We start from the raw sequence: 20,214 nt of genomic DNA on the forward strand, positions 1-20,214 counted from the left end.
CCAGTCCCCCTCCCATTCTTTAGATGACATGTCCATCATGGGCCTCCTGCAGTACCACAATGATGCCACCCGAAGGTTGCAGGAACAGCAACTCACATTCCGCTTGGGAACACTGCAGCCCAATGGTATCAATGTGGACTTCACCAGCTTCAAAATCTCCCCTTCCCCTACCGCATCCCAAAACCAGCCCAGTTCGTCCCCTCCCCCCACTGCACCACACAACCAGCCCAGCTCTTTCCCTCCACCCACTGCATCGCAAAACCAGTCCAACCTGTCTCTGCCTCTCACCCATCCCTTCCTCCCACCCCAAGCCGCACCTCCGTCTCCTACCTACTAACCTCATCCCACCTCCTTGACCTGCCGTCTTCCCTGGACTGACCTATCCCCTCCCTTCCTCCCCACCTATACTCTCCTCTCCACCTATCTTCTTTTCTCTCCATCTTCGGTCCGCCTCCCCCTCTCTCCCTATTTATTCCAGAACTCTCACCCCATCCCCCTCTCTGATGAAGGGTCTACGCCCGAAACGTCAGCTTTTGTGCTCCTGAGATGCTGCTTGGCCTGCTGTGTTCATCCAGCCTCACATTTTATCTTGGATTCTCCAGCATCTGCAGTTCCCATTATCACTGATACCAAGTTATCTTATATGCCTTTTTTACCCACTTATACACTTGTGCTGCCACTTTCAGGGAGCTATGGATTTGGACCCCAAGATCCCTCTGTATATCAATGCTCCTCAGGGTCCTGCCATTTACTGTGTACTTTTCTCTTGCGATTAACCTCCCAAAATGCATCACTTCAATTGTCCAGCAAGTGGATTTAACTCCATTTGTCATTTCTCCACCCAACTTTCCAGCTGTCTATAACCTGTTGCACCTTTTGATATCCTTCCTCACTATCCACAATTCCACCAACTTTTGTGCCGTCTGCAAACTTTCCAATTACACCAATGACATTTTCATCCAGATCATTTATATATATTACAACCAACAGAGGCCCCAGCATTGAATCTTATGGAACACCACTAGTTACAGACCTTCAGTCAGAAAAACAGCCCTCCACAACTATCGTCTGTCTTGTACAGGCGAGCTAATTTCGTATCTAACTTGCAACTCATGACTGATTTCATGCGATTTGATTTTTTGGATCAGCCTACCATGAGGGATCTTGTTAAATTCTTTACTAAAGTCTATGTAAACAATATCCTTTGCCTTACCCACAAATCATCTTCATCACTTCCTTTAAAACAAAAACCCAATCAAATTTCTGAGACAAAATCTCTCCTGCATAAAGCCACGGTGACTATTCCTAATGAGACCATTCTCCAAATGCTAGTAAATCCTGCACCTAAGAATCTTCTTCACTAATTTCTCCACCACTGATGTAAGGCTCACTGGCCTATAATTTCCTGGATTACCCCTGTAGCCCTTCTTGTACAATGGAATAACACTGGCTATTCTCCAGTCTTCTATGACTTCACCAGTGGCTGAAGAGGATACATATATATCTGTCAAGCCCAGCAATCTCATCCCTTACCTCCTTCGGTTTCCTGGAATAGATATCATCAGGCTCTGAGGACTTTATCTACCTTAATGTTTTTCAAGGCATCCATCACCACCTCCTTCTCAATATCATCTCGCCTTAGAGTGTCAACAAACCCCTCTCTAAACTTACCAGCACTCATGCCATTATCCTTGATGAATACTGAAGCAAAGTAGTCGTTAAGGATCTCACCCACTTCCTCCGGCTTCACACGAGTTCCATCCTTTGTCCTTGAGTGGACCTACCCTCTCCCTAGTTAAGGTTTTGCTCCTAATATACATTTATAATGTCTTAGGATTCTCCTTAGTCCTTTTGCCAAGGACATTGCATGGCCTCTTCTAGCCTGTTAATTTTCTAAGTCCTCTCCTATTTCCTTTACATTCAAGAGCCTTGTTTGATTTTGGTTTCCTAAACCTTATAAATGCTTCCTTTTCCTTTTCACGGTATTGGGTTGGAAGACTGACTGGTGGCCAGGACAGAGGGATGAATTTCAAAGCAGTGCCATTGGGACTTGAGCGCTTCAATTTAGTGTCTCATTCAAAAGACAGAACAGCCCTCCAGTAATACGGTACTGAAATTTAATCCTGACTGAGGCTGTGTGCTCAGGTTTCTGGAGTGGCAATAACACCACTATTGAGGAAACCAAATTCCAACTAACAAGCAAACACAATGCATAATATTTTTCTTAGTACAGGGAGATGCTACAATTCTGTAACTGTACAAAGTCACTTGCAGCGTAGCTGATGTGAATGGAGTACACGATATTCCATGCAAATATTTTTGGGTGGTGCCGAGTAAGTGAGGGAATAGGAGAGTTGAGCATCTTGATTCTGCTCGGAAGTCCAGTTTGTTACAGTCAATGACTCACTGACCTCAAACAGTTTTCCCTATCACTGCCTCTAGGCTGAACAGCTATCTTCACATTACAGGTTATTCTCCTTCTACCAGCTCACTGGGATTGGGGCAGGTTCCACAAAAACCCACCTGGTAATCACGTGGTAGTAGTAAATCTTTCCCTCTGGGTCCCGAGCAGTCTTCCAGTTAGAGGGGAGGATGATGGTCTTCGGCTTTGGAGGCGAAGGTGGTGGCAAATCGTGAAGACTGTTGACAACTATCAGTTCCGGCTGGAGATTACAGATACAGAATTTATTAAAATAGAAAGAACAACACACATAATCCAACAACAGTCTGTGGTGCAGTAAAACTGTAAATACCTAAAGAAACCAGATGAGGTAATGTCAATTGTTTTGTGACCATGTGAACGAAATTAACTCAATAAGCGGCAGTATCAGTAAAGACCAAGATGGACCCAGGTCTATTCAGGGACCTGTAATAGGGATGTCACTGTTGTGTGGTGGTGGTGATGTTTTGGGGGGGGGGGGGGGGGGTGGAATCTGCCAGCTTCCCCAGTTTATGCCTCCAACCTGTGAATCCTATCGGAAAGCTCTTGTGCCGGATAGTCTGATGAAAATGTTGCCTAGAAGCACTGTCAAGGGCTGGTACACGAAGAATATCCACTGTGGCAAGTGTGATAGAGTTCCCAGTGTGTCATGAGCCATGGGAGAGTTGGCAAGGAGGTGAAGGGGTGATCAAGAAAAGTAATGTGGCCTTTTGAGAGCATCAATCACCTTCCTTTTTCATTCTTCGGAGGTGGAAATTAATGTCAAGGGTGGTACATATTATCCATCCCTTGTTACATCTAAAATATAATTTTTTGATGCAATTAAATGATTCGAGGTGACAAGGTGAGAAGGTGAACAAGAGTCAGCCTCCAAGTTGGTGTGGGACTTGATTCAGACCAGCCAATGAGATGATTGAATTACCTGGATTTGTGTAACAGTCAGTCAGCAATCTTCATGGCCACTTTTACAATTACTTGACTTTTCTTCCAGATACTTTTTGAAAACCGAATTCAGATTTGCAGATCATGGTAGGGCTTGAAATCCTGTTTCTGGAGGTTACTCGTCCAGTCACACAGCTCTAACCCTATCACATGCCTAGCTGTGCAGAGTTGCTACGGTTGCTGATCAAACAATCATTTGATCCCCTTGCTCCATCATTCAATGAGGTCATAGGTGAACAATTGTGGCCGTAAGTGCACACTCTTGTCTATTCCCTATAATTTCTGGGCAAACAACTGTCAACAGGTTATCCACCACTGCCTTAAAGATATTCAATGGCTGCTCCAACTGCTCTCTGGGAAGAGTATTCCAAAAACAAAAGCAACTCAAAATTTCTCCTCGTCTCTGGCTTAAATGAAAAAAAATCTCATTTTTATAATGTGTATACTAGTTCTAGTTTCTTCCGCAAGGGGAAGAAACATCCATTCAGCATTCATCCTTTCAGGATCTTACAGGTCTCAAGAACAGATGGATGACACCTTTCTAAACTAAGCACCTTTTGACTGTACGCAGTCTGTCTCCCCCTATTTCTTGCCTATTCAACTCTGTCACATCTCTCAATTTTCTGAACTGCAAAGGAAACAGGCCTAGCTAACATTTCCTCTTAAGACAACCTTACCATCCCATGAATCACTCGAATGGACCTTCTCTGAACTGCTTCTACCACACTTGTGTCCTTTCCTAAAGGAAAAGGAGACCATAACTGTACAAAGTACTCCTGATGTGGTCTCACCATTGCTCCTGTATAACAGTAGCAAAGCTACCCTATTTATATATTCCAATTGCCTTGGGATAAATGACAACATTCTATTTGTCATTTTAAGCTCTTGCTCCACCGACATATTACCTTCTTGTGATTCATGTACCAAGGCACCCAGATCCCTCTGCACCACTGAGTTCTGCAATCTCTCCACATTGAAATAATATGCTCATTTTCTACCTTCCAAAGCAAACAAATTCACATTTCCCACATTGTGCACAATCTGCCAAATTTCAGCATTTTAGACTTATTTAGTCTATTCATATGCTGACACAGACTCTTTGCGTCCTCTTAATAACTTATGCCCCTGCCAATCTTTGAGTCATCAGCAAATTCAGCAGTATTTGGGGATTTTATTCGTATTTTTAAGCTTACCCGTTTGGTTCTACTGCTTGGTGGAAGATTTTGTGAATTGTAGTTCTCTCTGAGCTTGACTTAAAGCTCCTTTCCAACCTCATGCTTTAAAACAGACTAAATCGGGCATTCATCTTGTGTCTGAGAGTTAAGTGTGCCTGTGCATGTGTACATTTGTACATGCCTGTTTGCACACATGTATGTCAGTATGCAAAGGACTTTGTGTCAATATATGTGCACACATGTACCCCAGTATCTGTACATCTCTACACAGCCACTGTGTGTCTACATAACAGGCACGGCATCAAAAACAGGACCCTGTTTGCTGCTGCTAACATCTCATTGCCCCCTTTCACTGGGACTTTTTGGATGAAGGACTGAACCATGCTCCCTCCAATTCAGAGGAGGGAACATTGTTACTTAGCCAAAGACCATATTGTGGAGAGACTTTCAGACATCTTGACACCATGATAAGCTGTGTACAAATGTAAGGCTATGAGTTGAACTCAAATCAAGGGCTACCTGGTGCACAGAAGTTGGAGGAGGTAGGAAGAGTAAAGGACAGGAAGATAAGAAAATACCACAACAAGGAGGATGAGCACAGCAAGTACCTGTTGTACAGTCTGTGGTTGCCCAGGTTGTTGGTAGGATGGGGCTGATGATGTCACGAGCATTCCTGCTGCTGGCTGTGCAACAGTACCCTGTGGGTGAGCCAGGAAACACTGCTGCCCCTGTCCGCATTCAGGACTTGACTGAGAGTAACTCTGAAATGAGCAAAGACATAAAGACAGAAAGAGACAGAGGAGAGAGGAAGACACACACACACATATGCACAAACAAAGAGACAGTGACAACTGAAGAAAAGACATGCACTTATATAATTACCCCGCCACTCTCCCCCACCAACTCTGTCACAAGGCTGATTAATAAGAAAAGGTCAAGGACTGCACCTGGACAATTTGTTGCGTAGTTTGTCCGTAAGGAGAGGATATACTGTAAACAGGCTGGCACGGCTGTCCCTGGTAATAAATTGGCGCCTGGGGCTGCCCACTGGAATATTGCTGGTGCACTGCCATTGTCTGCTGGTTGGGATCCCACACTCCATAGCTCTGCCCGGTTGTTTGAGTCCCCGATACTTGTATTGCTGCTACGTTTGGGTCTTGGGTGATGACGACAGGAGCCTGAGCCAGATATTGTTGCCCCTGGACTTCCACCTGAGGCGACAGATGCTGAACCGTGGAGTGCCCTGCTGGCACTGACTCCGACAACAGTGGCTGCGGGTGCTCATAGCCCATCTGCGGAGGGCACAAGGGCTCCATGTTTGGTGTTGGCAGGAGCACTTTGCCAGCGTTTGGGTTGACTGGGTCAACATAAGTCTGTAGAGGGTATCCCGGCGGGTAACTGGCAAAGCTTGTGTGAGAGTTGCTGTACGTTCCAGAGTCATAAGGCACCTGCGAGCTAACACAAATGGGTTGTATTTGCTGTTGCTGCTGCTGCTGTTGTACCAGGTACAAGCTCTGTTTCTGCGCTTCCCTTTGTGCCACCTCTTGCTCAAACAGCTTCCTCCGTTCCTCTGTAGATAGTTTACTCCTGGTTTTCTTCTTCTTAGCTGGTGTTGCGCCGTCATACCTTTTTGAGACGAGAAAAAGCAACATTATACAGTAAAGTTTATAATTAACAATAAAACAATAAACACTCTTCATTCCTACAGAGATCAGAGATTTTTTTCTAAATCAAATCTGTCTCATCACCTTGAAATTTATGATGCATTTCATGTTCAAATTAATTATTTTATTCTTGGAGTGTGATCAGCCATCCTGAAGGATTGTTTTCACAACAGATTGGGTTGCTAGGCCACTTCAAAGGATTTATAGAAGCTCTGATAACCCTGACATTCCTCTTACTTGGGCCTCTTATGTAATGTCAGCTACCTTGGCTTATAACAACTTATTACCTTAGCTCTGCAACTCTCTGTAAACCTCTCTCCCTCTCACCTAACTCGATGTTTTGAAACTTAACTCTCCTAACCCTTTCCCCTAACTGGTTTCTCCTCTGGCCTGATGCCAAATCTTAGTCCGAGTACACTCCTGTGATTCACCTTCGGCAATTTCATTATGGTGTACAGCCTTTATAATGGCAAACTGCAGTCAGGAACTGGAATCACATGTAAGCCAAGACAAATTAGGAATAGTTTCTTCCCTGAAGTCATCTGGAAACTAGCTGAGTTCTCACAAAAATTCAACAACTTGCAAGGCCGGTTTGCACTCTGCTGGCCAACAAATTACTGGAACTGCTGAATTCAGTCTCTGAGTTATACCATACAAACAGAAAATGCTGGGAATATGACAGCACCTGTGCAGAGTCTTGTTGGTGCACAGCAACAGGTCCGAGCCAAAAATGTTGGCCAGAGAGCACACTGGTGTGTTGAAACAGCAGGCAACTGAAAGCCTGGGATCATTTTGCAGATGGAATTTAGGCCTTCTGCAAAGTGATTGCCCAGTCTGATCCACTTCTCCCTTCACCCCTTTTCTTTCTTTCTACAATATTAATAGGGTTCCACTGGTCCTCACTTTTCACCGCCAAAACATCCACAACCTAACAAATGGTAGCATCTATTTCTGCCACCTCTAGCAGGATGCCACCACCAGATACTCATTCCCCTTCCTCATCAGCATTCCAAGCTATCGCACAAGGCAGAATGCTTGCCTGTTTACTTCCTTCCTCCTCAGAGCCCAATGACCCAAACACCTTCGAGGTAAATCACCGATTTACCTGAACTTCACTTAGTCTACTGTACTCTCTGTTCACAATATGGTCTCCTCAACGATGGGGAGATGAACACAGACTGAACAGTCGCTTTGTAGAATACGTTTCCATCTGCAAAAATGAACCCATGTTTCCAGTTTCTTGTCACTTCAGCACACCACCGTGTTCCCTCATCAACATTTTTGACACAGGCCTGCTGCAGTGCTCCAGTGAGGCTCAACGCAAGCTGGAAGACAGCACCTTATTTTCCTCCTGGGAACCCTGCGGCCTTCTGGAGTCAATAGCGAATTCAATAACTTTAGGGCTCAAACATCAACCTCCATGTCCTTTACTTGTCTCCACACCTTATGCCCCATCATCACATGGGCTGCTAAGAGCAGCCCTTCACCTTTTCACCCACTTATGGTCCCATTATCAACTCTTCTATCTCCCTTGCTCACCATTATCCATCCTTTCATTTGCCTGTCTGTCTTTCTCTCCCTCTCGTCTCCATCTCCAGCTATTGCTTACTCCCTTATTCACACCCACCAACTCTGTCTTTAGGTGCCTTTACAGTCATGAAAAGGGATCACTGGGCCCCAAATGTTAACTCTGCTTCCTATAAATGGATGCTGCCAGACCTGCTGAATTTCTCCAGCAATTTCTGTTTTTGTTTCAGATTTCTAGCATCTGCAGTTTTTTTTTAATTTCATTAAAAGTATTAACTGGTCATTACCTTAATGCTAGTTGTGTTCCTTACATTGCAAAAATAACCACAACTTAAAAAGTAGTTGATTGGAAAATGCCTTGGGTCATTCTCAAGTTACCAAAGGTCAGCTAAAAAGCAAGAGTTTCGCCGTAGACTACCTAGTTTTTTTTCTGAATCTGATAAACAGGAAATGTATCAATATGTATGACACTGGAAGCTTCAGCTTGATACACTCCATCACACAAGTCACTGCCTAAGAACGACAGAAGGCTTCCTAGAACCCACAATACAATCAGAGTAGCTCGAAAGAAAGCAAAACAGAAAATAAACTTGCCTTTCATCTGGGACAGATCTTTTCAGTCCTTCTCTCTCATAGGCCGAAGGTGGTGGCGAAGTTGCTGGTTTACGTTTTTTACGATCTTTGCTAAGTGTCTTGTCAACATCCTTCTCCTTACCCACGTTTACTGGAGTCTTCGGAACCTGAGAAACATCCTTCTGTGAGGCCCCATCCCTGCTGCGCTCTAGAACACAAAAAAAAGACACAGCAACAAATCTTCAGGATCTCTCTAGAGAAGAACTTTCAATTGGGATTGAGAAAGCTTCTAGCAAGTCAACAAAAAATGAATTTTAAGTTCCATTTTGTTCCCATTTCTCTCGCTCTCTCAAAATAAAACTCTGCTTAAGCCCACCGGCTTCCTGAGGTGGTGAGCTGAGAACAACAACATTGATGATGTAGACTTCCTTGCCCACCCTGGCTGAGACCTCCACACTAACAGCAAGCACTTCCCTTTGTGTACCAATGCTAACAAGCCTTGCCAAATGCCACATCTTAAACTAACCCTGCTATAATAGATGCTAAGCTAGTAGTTCCTTCCCTTGGTTTTAGATTGCCAAATAACCAGGACAGGTACAGCTGGTATAGTGAATCAAACAGCAGTTCAAGTGCAGTATTATCACCCTGTGCGATCTCCACTCACCACAACAACTCTGCAACCATTGATTCACTTTGCCATCCTCCCCACCCCAGCAAACCTTCACTGCTATGATCTAGCCTTGCCAGATCAGTCTTGAGCAGCTCCACCAAATCTACAAGGGGCTTGTGAATTTCTTGCCACAGAGAGAAACATTTAGTTGAATGCTACATTTCTCATCACCAAGCCAAACCCAATCCTATGTCCCAGCCCCAACATAAGATCCTTGGCACACTTGAGCTCTTCCCCTCCTGTCATCACCAAACATATCACTTTCAATGAAACCTTTCCCCTGCTCTTTCAGACCCTTTCCCTGTGAGCTTCCAACTTCCTTCTGTTGTGAATGGTTCCCTCTAAAGAAATTCCATCTTGACAGCCTCATCAAAATCCCAACCTCAAACCTTTGGTTTGTGATCTCCAATGTCATTTTACACTCATTGACTAGGTTATTGCCTGAAGAATTTGTCACCATCTTTTCCACAACCCTTAATCCATACTTTTGTTGGGATTTCCTCTGATCAAGCTTGTGCTTTGCCACACAATCCTAAAATCACAATATTCCGCGCTCTGATCATGGTGGATGAATCCCAGTGACCTCTGTGAGAGGTCAGATAGGCAGATTTCTAAATGGTCAACAATGCCACCTTACTGGGTGCCACTCTTCTGTTGTTCAGTTCAGTGGGGCTAATGTATTTGGCGTCACCCTAAACTCAAAGCACCTTCAATGATTGCTTACCTTCTCATTGTCGCTGCTAGAGTTCGCTAACAGTCAGCCCTCAGCCCTCTCCCCACCACTGTCCTTGTCTATATTCTGCCTTTGATGACATCTCTTATAGATATGGGGTCAGTTTTCACATGTACATCAACAACATCCAGAATTAAGTCATCACTGCCTCTTTTGACTGTCCCACTGCTCCTGTGGCATCAGACATCCAGCCCTGACATCTGGTCCTGATTGTCCACCACTTCCTTCAGTTCAACATTAAGCACTGTTTGGACAGTGACGCCACAACCCTTTCCATCACAAAGACTACTACGTCTGCCACTCCAGCCATTCTTCTGCTAAAAGCCTTTTACAAGATTTTGTCATCTCCAGTTTCAATACTCTTATGTCTCTTTTTGACCAAGCGGTATTATCACTAGACTATTAATCCCGAGACCCAGGTTACTGGGGACCAAGGTTCAAATCCCACCATGACAGATGGTGGAATCTGAATTCAATAAACAAAATATGGAATTAAGAGCCCCATGATGACCATAAAACCGTTGCTGATTGTTGAAAATCCCCATCTGCTTAACTATTGTTGTTCAAGGAACCAAAGTGCCATCCTTAAACTGTCTCACCTATGTATGATTGCAGACCCACAGTGATGTGGTTGACTCTTAACAACTGGGGATTGATATGAAATGCTGGCCCAGCCAGCGACACTTATCCCATGAATGACTAAAAAGTGATATCCATTCGCTCAGTTTCTCAATGCCTCAAGTTTTAAATTCACAACTTGTGGCTACATCCCTCCACTTTGTCACCTCTCTTTTTCTCAGTGAACTTGCCCAGCTCTAAAATATCACATCTGAACACTATGTTCCTCCAATTCTTGCTTGTGGTGCACTTCTCCCCTCCTTCACTACCAGTGAAAGCCATGCCTTCATCAGCTTCAGATGAATGCTCCAGAGATCCTATCCTAGACACTGTTAGGTTTTTGATCAATCTGCTTGATCTTTTCTTTTAGTTGGTTAGCAGTGCTAAATAATTGTAAGTTGTCGTTTTGGTGGGATGGAAAAGGGGAGAAAAAGAGATAGTCATACTGACAGTAGACCCCACCTCCATCTCACACAAACACCTAGGTACCTCACAGCAGCTCACGTAGGTGGTATGTCAGAAGTCACATGACACCAGTTTATAGACCAACAGGTTTACTGGAAATCACAAGCTTTCGGAAAGCTGCTCTTGTTCACCTGACAAAGGAGCAGTGCTTCAAGAGCTTGTGATTTGAAATAAACCCACTGGACTATAATCTGGTGTCATGTGACTTCTGACTTTGTCCACCGCAGGCCAGCACCAGCATCTCCACATCACTTTGACTACAGGCAGTGAATGGGTCAGGTTGATGGGAGATTAACAGCCTGCATCCTCTGCATCCAAAACCTAAAGATTAATGAACAGTCAGCAAACAGAAGTGGCTACTCGCTTGATTTGCAGCACCCGCTCTGCATACTGACAGATCAATATTATGACATAAACCTTGTGATTTATCAGGTTGCCGATTTTTAACTAAATAATTGGTAGAATTTGAGTGTGTCTGAAATTTAATAATTAACTTCTAAGTATTTCTGTAACCATTGTGATTTCTTTTAAAAAAGAATTTTTGAGGCCTGGCTTTAGGGCTTTCATAGAGTCCCAGAACACGGAGACAGGCCCTTCCATGTAAATTAGTCCTGGTCGACACAAATGCCCATCCACCCTAACCCCATTTCCCTACACTTGGCCCATATCCTTCTAAGCCTTTATCCATGTTTTGTCCAAATGCCCTTTAAATGTTGCAAATGTATCCATCTCAATCACTTCCATTGGCAGTTCATTCCACATGTGCACCACCCTCTGTCGAAAAATGTTGCCCCTTAGGTACCCATTTATTCTTTCCCCTTACCTTAAACTGATGCGTTTTAGCCCTTGATTGCCCATCCCTGGGAAAAAGACAGAATCCATTCACTCTATCCATGCCTCTCATGATCTTATACACTTCTATAATATCCCTCACTCAGTGTCCTACGTTGTAAAGTAAAATGCCCTAGCCTGTCTAAATTCTCCCCAGAAGTCAATCCCTCGAGTCCTGGTAATATCCTTGTAAATCTCTTCTGCACTCTTTCCAGTTTAATAACATTCTTTCTATAGCAAGATGTCCAAAATTGACCACAATACTTCAGTTGCAGCCTCACCAATGTCGTGTACATAACTTGCCAACTTCTATACTCAACGCCCTGAGCGATGAAGGCCAATGTGCCAAACGCCACCTTCACTGCCCTGTGTCCACGTGACTCCACTTTCAGAGAACCGTGCACCTGAATCCCAAGGTCCCTCTGTTCCGCTGCACTCGTCAAGGCCCTACCATTCACCATGAAAGTCCTACCTTGATTTGGCTTTTCAAAAACGCAACACTCCGCACATCTGTATGAAACTCCATTTGCCATTTCTTGGCCTACTTCCCCAACTGATCAAGCTCCTGCTGCAATTTCTGATGATCTTTCTCACTGTCCATGATACTGCCCATTTTAGTGTCATCTACAAACTTATTAATCGTGCCTCGTACATTCTCATCCAAGTCAATGACGTAGACAACAAGCAGCAATGCGCCCGGCACTGACCCCTGAGGCACACCACTAGTCACAGACTTCCAGTTAGACAAGCATTCTTCCACTATTACTCTCTGCTTCCTACCATCAAGCCAATTGTGTATCCGATTGCCAGCTCTCCCTGGATTCCATGTGATCTAACCTTCCATAACAGCTGTCATGTGGAACCTTATCAAAGACTTTACTGAAATCCACGTAGACTACGTCTACCGGCCTACACTCATCAACCTTCCTGGTCACTTCATCAAAAAAGTCTAACAAAGTTGTGGGGCATGATCTCCCACTCATAAACCATACTGACTAATCCTAATCAAACCCTGTCTTTCCAAATGCATGTGCACCTTACCCCTCAGAATCTTCTCAAGTAACTCATTGACCACAGATGTTCGGTTTACTGGTCTGCAATTCTCAGGTTTTTCTTTGCAGTCCTTCCTGAATAAGAGTACAACATTTGCTACCCTCCATCTTCCGGGACCTCACCCACCGCTAACAAAGAACAAACATAACAGCCAGGGCCTCCGCAATTTCTTTTTTAGCCTCTGGTCACATTCTTGGATATGTCTGGTCAGGACCAGGAGATTTATCCACGTTCATATATTCTAATGCAGCCAACATCTCCTCTGCTGTGATCTGGATGGTCTCCAAGATATCACCAGCAAGTTCCCAAGTCTTCATGTCTTTCTCCATGGTAAATACAGAGGAGAAATATTCATTGAAGACAGTGCCCATCTCCTGTGGTTCCACACATACACGTCCATTTTGGTCCTTCGTGGGGTGGGGGGGGGGGTCCTATTCTCTTGCTAGTTATTCTTTTCCCTTTAATATACTTAAAGAATATCCGAGATTTGTGCATCACCTACAGACTTTTGTTTATTTTCAATTGTTTTGTGACCCAGCAAGATCAATAATGGGATCAGAAGGTTTGCTAGAAATGGCTAGAACTTTTAGGAACACTTATAGCTTAGAGAAGTAGATTGGTCTTGTTTCTTTATCTTGAGTCCTGTGAAGTCCTTGCAATATGATGATTGTGTAGACCTGCTCTCCTGAGAGGGACATATAGCGAATTAGGTTAGCTTAGAATGAGGAGTTAGTATTAATCCTAGGCCATAAGTGTTAGGATAAAACACTGAAGAGGTAATTAAAGCTGAGAGTATTTAAATAGGTGATTGATAGGTTCTTCTAGAACCTATCTACGGGTCTAGTTTAAAAGCTGAACTCAGCGCTAGATACTAAGGGGCAGAGTGGGTAGTGGGAATTTTAATAATCCAGAACCCCAGGCTAGTTTTCTGGAATATGGATTTGAATCCCACCACAGCAAGTGATGAAATCGAAATTCAATAAAAATCAGGACTAAAAACCAGACTAATGGCAACTATGTAACTATTGTAAACTGTTAGAATCTCATCTGGTTCACTAATGTCCTTTAAAGAAAGGAAATCTGCTGTTCCTACCCAGTCTGGTCTACATACGACCCTGAAATGATCTAGCTAGTCAGTCGATTCAAGGGAAATTAGGGATGTGTAACAAATGGATGACCCAACCCAGTGATACCTACATTCCCGGTAAGGAAAAATAAATTTACTGTGTTATTAAGAATAGTAGACAGCCGGAGGATTGGAATAGTCCTGGAAACCAGAATACGGTGACAATTAACAAAAAGGGAAAAATATAATGAAAGTAAGCCAATCTGGAATATAAGAGCAGATTTGGGAGGTTTTACAAAAGGATCACAGAGAAAAGGTAGAGTAGCGGATTACGCAAATTACTCTTGCTTAAAGGTGACAGGGACACAGCATGTCAAAAGGTCACCAAGAATCATATGAAATTATAAAATGGTTATACCATGTATGGTAAAAGAATGGCAAAATTAAATATTGGTGCTTTAGAGCCAGAGACCAATAAATGATCTGGGGAATGAGGAAATGGCAGAATCACTGAATAAATATTTCACATCCATCTCCAGAACTAAACAGACAAATTACATACCACAGAGAGGAGAAATCAAGGAGCCAATACAGCAAGGAGCCTCTGTCATACATACCAGTACTTTCCCGTTCTGTTTGGCTTCGATCCTTCTTGGGAATTCTGTACACTTCCTAGTTAACAAAGTTAGCAAAGTCAGAAACAGGCATTATATCAAACAATCACATCTCAACGTTATCCTTGCAACAGGGAAGGCTGTGTTGGGGAACGTGGCAGCTTATTTTCCATGGTGCAAGGTCTCATTGTTTGGCACCAAGGCTAAGAATTACAAACTATTTTTGGACGAAAGGCAAATGTCGTCTGGTATACTAGACTGAATATTTCTACAATTCTTCAATTAGTGCCACGGGATCTTTAACATCCTTCTGGACAGTTGGACAAGACCTTAATTTGTTGTTTTCTCATTGGAAGAAAGGCACTTACATAAACACAGGAAATAGGTCTCTTGAGCCAGCTCCACCAGTCCATAATAGCATGATTGATCGAACTGTGTCCTCAACTCCCCTTTCCCAGCTATCCCCTATAATCAATAAAGACCAAAATTCTGTCTAACTTAGCCTCGAAGATATTCAGTGATCCAGGCTCCACTGTTCTCTGGTGTACATAATTCTCAATATTAAGATTATCAAGTCTCTGAAAGAAGAAATTACTCATCTTCATCTTAAATAGAAAACTTATTCTGGAACTGCGCCTTAGTTCTGTTCCATCATTAAGGTGCTCTGGTTTCCTTTCACAATCTGAAGATACATCGGTTAGGTGGGCTGCCCATGCTAAATTGCCCATAGTGTTCAGGGATGGGCAGACTACGTAGATTAGCCACGAGAAATGCAGGGTTAAAGGGATAGGGTAATGGAGTGGGTCTGAGTGGGATGCTCTTCAGAGGGTCGGTGTGGATGTGATGGGCCAAATGGCCTGCTTCCAGCTGGGATGTTAATCCAGACTGCAAGTGGCAACATAGCACTGCTCACCACTCAGCAACAGGTCTCAGCCTTACAAACCACTGATTACACAGAGAAGGTCTGACATGCTTAGAGTAGCTTCATTGCACAGATGATGGAATCCAAACTTCTCATTCACAATTCAGAACATTAGTTATACATTCCTCTCACACAACTTCTACCCAAATCTAGAAACATATAAGCCCTGTAATATATAACCCCTATTGGCCTATGAAGGTGTGGCAATAGATTCTTGAACCATGGGGCCAGGGACTGAAAGATCATAACACAATCCTGCACTGTCCTCTCTCGTTTTCTTGCACAAATGCACTGGACAACATAAAGATATTCCCTCATTTTTGCTTGGTCTACATGGCTGACTTATTGCAGTGCATGCCCCCTCTACGACTGCCATGTGGCCAAGCATCCTAATCACTTGTGCACGGTCTGTTGGTTTCACATGCAACATTGTCTGACTCCGCCGCTGTCTCAGTTCATCTGCTGCTGAAATCCTCATCCACGTCTTTTGTTACATTCAGACTCAACTATTCCTTTTTATTTGTTCTCGAGACGAGTGCATTGCTGGCTAGGCCAATTTGTCTATTAATTGCCTATCGCTAAATGTCCAGAGGACATCTTAAGAGTCAACCACACTGCTGTGGATCTGGAGTCATTTATAAGCCAGATCAGCTAAGGACAGCAAATGTCCTTCCCTAAAGGACACATTGATGGGTTTTTACAACAATTGGTAGCGGTCATCATGAATAAATCCAGATTTATACAGAATTCACATTTCACCATCTTCCGTGGTAGGATTTGCACCCGTGACCCCAGTGCATTCCCCCAGGTTTCTGGATTACTTGCCCAGTGACGTTACCACTATGCTACTGTCTCCCCTATTACACCAGTCCCTACCTGCACTCACTTATCACCATCCCATCTACCTTCCCCAGCTTCTCTCTCTATTTATTTCAGAGCTCCCTTCCACCGCTCCCCCCATTTCTGAAGAAGGGTCCTGACCAGAAACGTCAGCCCTCCTGCTCCTTTGATGCTGCTTGGCCTGCTGTGTTCCTCCAGCTCCATACTTTTCTTTTTCAGAAAGCAACTGTCCTAATTTGTGTTTTGACTGAAATCGATATCGTACCAACTGCTTCCACCCAAGGGAGCCTAATGACCACGCACTCCCTGAAATATTGTAATTCATGTCTCCATGAATTCGTTTCAACTTTAACCCCTTCAACTGTTAGCGCTTACCTTCAGGTCCTTCCAGACATCAAGCAGCTTCGTTGCCAGCTCACTCACATCCTCAATTTTACCGGGTTGTTCCTGGCTTCGCTCACTCTCTGCATCGGAAACGCCTTCCTCTTCATCCTGCGACGGTGTCTCCACCAAGATACCCTCTTCCAGTTTTGTCCCATTGGTCGTTTTTGAAGCAGGGTCCGTCTCTTGGCCCTCCCCATCATCAGCTGGCACCTGGCCTGGTGGTTCCTCCTCGTCCAGTGGTAGGCATGGCAACGGTTCAATTGTTGTAACAACCTCGTCCTTCACCTCTTTGACCTCGACCTCTCCATCAGAGGCTTTACTCGTGTCAGAGAGGCCACTGTCCATGCTGTTCTCACTCATGATCTTCAGTCTCTTCATCACCAGTTTTTTGGAGGGGTCAGTGTCAGCTTCGGTGCTCTGCTTCAACGCAGGATCCTGTGTGTTCAGCGGTGTTTGTGCACGGGAGGTATTTTCACTTGAGTAACCATCTGCCTCGCTGATCTGAGGAGCGGAGGCCTTTGTCTGAGCCCAACGCTGAATTATAGGCAGGAGCTTGCTTTCCTCTAACATGTTCTTGGTGGAGATTGGTAGCAGTTCCAAAGTCTTCATGATCTGGGAAGACAAGTGAACAACTCTGTAGTTAAAGCTACTCTCATATTCCGGAGACTGACTTGGGGAAACAGGTAGAATTCCTTAGCAATATCAGTCTTCCTTCAAAAAGCTAAGCTTTCTTTTACAATTCCACCTACTGATCTCACTCATCCCCACACATTTTAACATGATAATAAACTGAAGGACCACGCTCCACATTGTAACTGAACTTTGAACAAATTTTTTTTCCATGTTACAATTCTCATTGTTTTGTATTTTTAATCTAGATTCTCTGTTACAGGAGCACCACACTGTGAAGGACCCAATCTTTCACACTGCAGAACTGGGACCCAGCTGACTTGATGCCTCCCACCAACTGGGTATCAGGTAACAATATCAAATCCTTGAAGGTAGAGGAATTTTACCAGGATGATACTAGGGATGACAGACTTTAGTTCTGTGGAGAGACTAGAGAGAATCTCAGTTTCTCCATACTGCAGAGTATATTAACGGGAGTTAATGGAAATATTCACTCATTTGAATAGAGCATAAATAGCACCGTGGTCTGACTGGGCTGAATCATCTGGTTCAGTGCTGTATTTTCTATTGGATTACATTATGATGGCTTTTCACTAAACAAATGGAGGGTTTTTTTTGGTTCTGCTAAGTGAGTTAGTAATAGAGAACATTGACTTATTGGAGCTGACTTGGGAAGAATTTTCCAGTCTGGTGCAAAGATCTGGAAGGATGGTGGAATCTGATCTCATAGCAATTCCAAAAAAGGTGTTGGCATCCACTTGAAAATGGATTTTCCAAGGTACAGGGAAAAAGAGGGATTTAATGTCCATTCTTTCAATGATTGACCAAATGACCCCCTTCCACGTTGTGATATCCAAGGACATGAACTGAGGTGGAGTGTCAAATGCGTAAGTACTTTCTTTACAATAAAAGGAGAATATGCACAGCACCAGCTTTTCAGACCTGCCTACTTTACCACAATCTTTGGGTCTTTTAAAGCCTGCTCTGCACAGTGTAATACACAGCATGGAATGGGTAAAGTCAAAGCTCCCTCTACACTTACCAGGGGGGTACAGCACTGGTGAGAAATAAACTCTCTCTCCTATCTCGTTCTAGAACACATTCCCAGGTATTTAATGAGATAGTGTTGGTCAGATTTTATTTTGTATTCTCAGCTAACGTGCACTGAACCTACACTGGAACAGTAGCATTCCCATCTGAGTCAAAAGGTTCCGATTCAATCTCCTACTCTAAAGGCAATTCAAGTGAGACGATCAGGGCACAGCATTGTTAACAAATTTCTAAGAGATGATACACATCAGTTTTAGGAGAAGGAGGGATTAACCAAGGTCTGTCAGCATGGAACGTTAAAGGAAGGCAGAGTCTGACTAACTTGATTGAATTTTTTAAAGAAAGTAAGAAGGGTCAATTAGTACAGCACAGTTAATGCACTATATAGATTTTATTAAGACTTTTGAACGAAACCTTACATCCAGCTTTATTAATAAATTAAAAGCTCTCAAGATCCAAGCTGGATTCAGACTTAAGCAATAGGAAGCAAAGGGCTATGGTCAACAGTGCTTTTGTGGCTGGAAGGCTGTTTCCAGTGCACAATACTGGGCCCATTGTTATTGGTGGCATGCATCAACGTTTAGACCTAAATGTTGGAGGCAGGGCAAAGAAATTTGCAGATTACATGAAAACTGGGCATGTGGCTGAAAAGGAGGAAGGAATCTGTCAAATGCAGGAAAAAGAATATCATTGGGCTGGTTAGATCAGCAGCTAAGTGGCAAATCGAATTCAATTCAGAGAAGGCTGAGGTAATGCATTTGACAAGAGCAAACAAGGGAAAAGAATACAGAATAAAATGTAGAGTTCTGTTAAGTGCAGAAGAAATCTTACTGTGCATTTCCATAATTAACTCAAAACTAAAAAAGTAGATAAGATAGCAGTATAGGGCTACAGAGAAAGGACTATAAGGCTGTGGGATTAGACTGGGTAGATGTTCTGCTGTCGGCACTGATACAACTGACGAAATGGTCCTATTTATGCAAATATATATTTCCACACGACCACAGTTTTATCGGTGAATTCTGAGAAGACAGCCCTGGGTCTGGTGATTAGCTGCCTCTCCTCACTGCAAAGGCTGTGGAAGCCCAGAAACTTCATTACCACCCCAATCCCCACTGTGGTAAAAAGGACAAAGCCTGGGTATGAACTTTTCACATTCCATCAGGTCACATTGTTTATCAATTTCAAACTGATCTATTCTTGAGAAAGACTTTGAAGATAGGAAAACTATGTCTGTCGATGGTGATAGTGAGCGCAATTGGATTTTGTGTTTGTCTAGGTAAACAAAAAAAAACTTAAAATGCTGAAATGGAAAGAATGAAGCCAACCAAGTTCACTTTGTGCCATTTTTAAGCATTTGTTAATGTCTGAGCTCCCTCTGCTGGTGGAGGGTGAGTCCTGCAGCTTCCCACTCACGCAGCCAGATACAACACCTTCAGTGCAACATGCCCTACAAATCTTTAGCTCAACATACTTCAGTCTGAAACTTAATACTGTTGCTGGAGTTCCCTCGGCTGTCGCCAAGCTCAGTCATCCAGATCCACAGCAGGGATAATCCATGGTACTCCAGAAAGGACTTCAAGCAGCTCTGTGAGTGTGTGTTCTGCAAAACAAACAAGTACATTCATATTTTATATTTAAAAAAATTTAACCTGTTCATCTTCGTGGCATTAACGTTTCCTTCCATTCGGAATATGGACACGGGTAGCAAAGCCAGCATTTATTGCTCATCCCTAATTTTTTTCAGCATTGCCTTCCCACGTTTACCACCCTTTCAGGCAGCAAGTTTCAGCACTCACCATCCTCTAGATGAAAAATACTTTCCTTCAATCTTCTCAAAACCTCCTGCCCTTTACCTTGAATCTATGCCCCTTGCTTACTGATTCTTTACTGAGGGTGATAGCTTTATTCCTATTCACTCTATCAATGCCGATCATAATTTTATATGCTTAATTTACGTTCCCCTCTCAGCCTTCTCTACTTTAAGGAAAATAATCCTAACCTAACTAGCCTCCCT

At 43.5% G+C, this 20,214-nt stretch overlaps 1 protein-coding gene across 5 annotated transcripts in view; it reads right to left on the reverse strand.

Annotated features, from left to right (window-relative positions):
• The window catches only part of setd2 (SET domain containing 2, histone lysine methyltransferase), a 118,122-nt gene that overhangs the window by 12,876 nt on the left and 85,032 nt on the right, over positions 1-20,214 (reverse strand). For 4 of the 5 annotated variants that reach the window (XM_048528578.2, XM_048528575.2, XM_048528574.2 and 1 more), the window contains exons 12-18: positions 19,672-19,800; positions 16,509-17,129; positions 14,375-14,429; positions 8,343-8,529; positions 5,505-6,183; positions 5,166-5,318; positions 2,524-2,663 (exon numbers count right to left, since the gene is read on the reverse strand). In XM_048528578.2, coding sequence (XP_048384535.2) covers positions 2,524-2,663; positions 5,166-5,318; positions 5,505-6,183; positions 8,343-8,529; positions 14,375-14,429; positions 16,509-17,129; positions 19,672-19,800 — 1,964 coding nt within the window. The remainder of the gene's footprint in view (positions 1-2,523; positions 2,664-5,165; positions 5,319-5,504; positions 6,184-8,342; positions 8,530-14,374; positions 14,430-16,508; positions 17,130-19,671; positions 19,801-20,214) is intronic. The other variant, XM_048528579.2, reaches the window with a different exon arrangement.

This window comes from Stegostoma tigrinum, chromosome 5 (assembly GCF_030684315.1).
Source record: "Stegostoma tigrinum isolate sSteTig4 chromosome 5, sSteTig4.hap1, whole genome shotgun sequence".
Taxonomy (NCBI): Eukaryota; Metazoa; Chordata; class Chondrichthyes; order Orectolobiformes; family Stegostomatidae; genus Stegostoma; species Stegostoma tigrinum.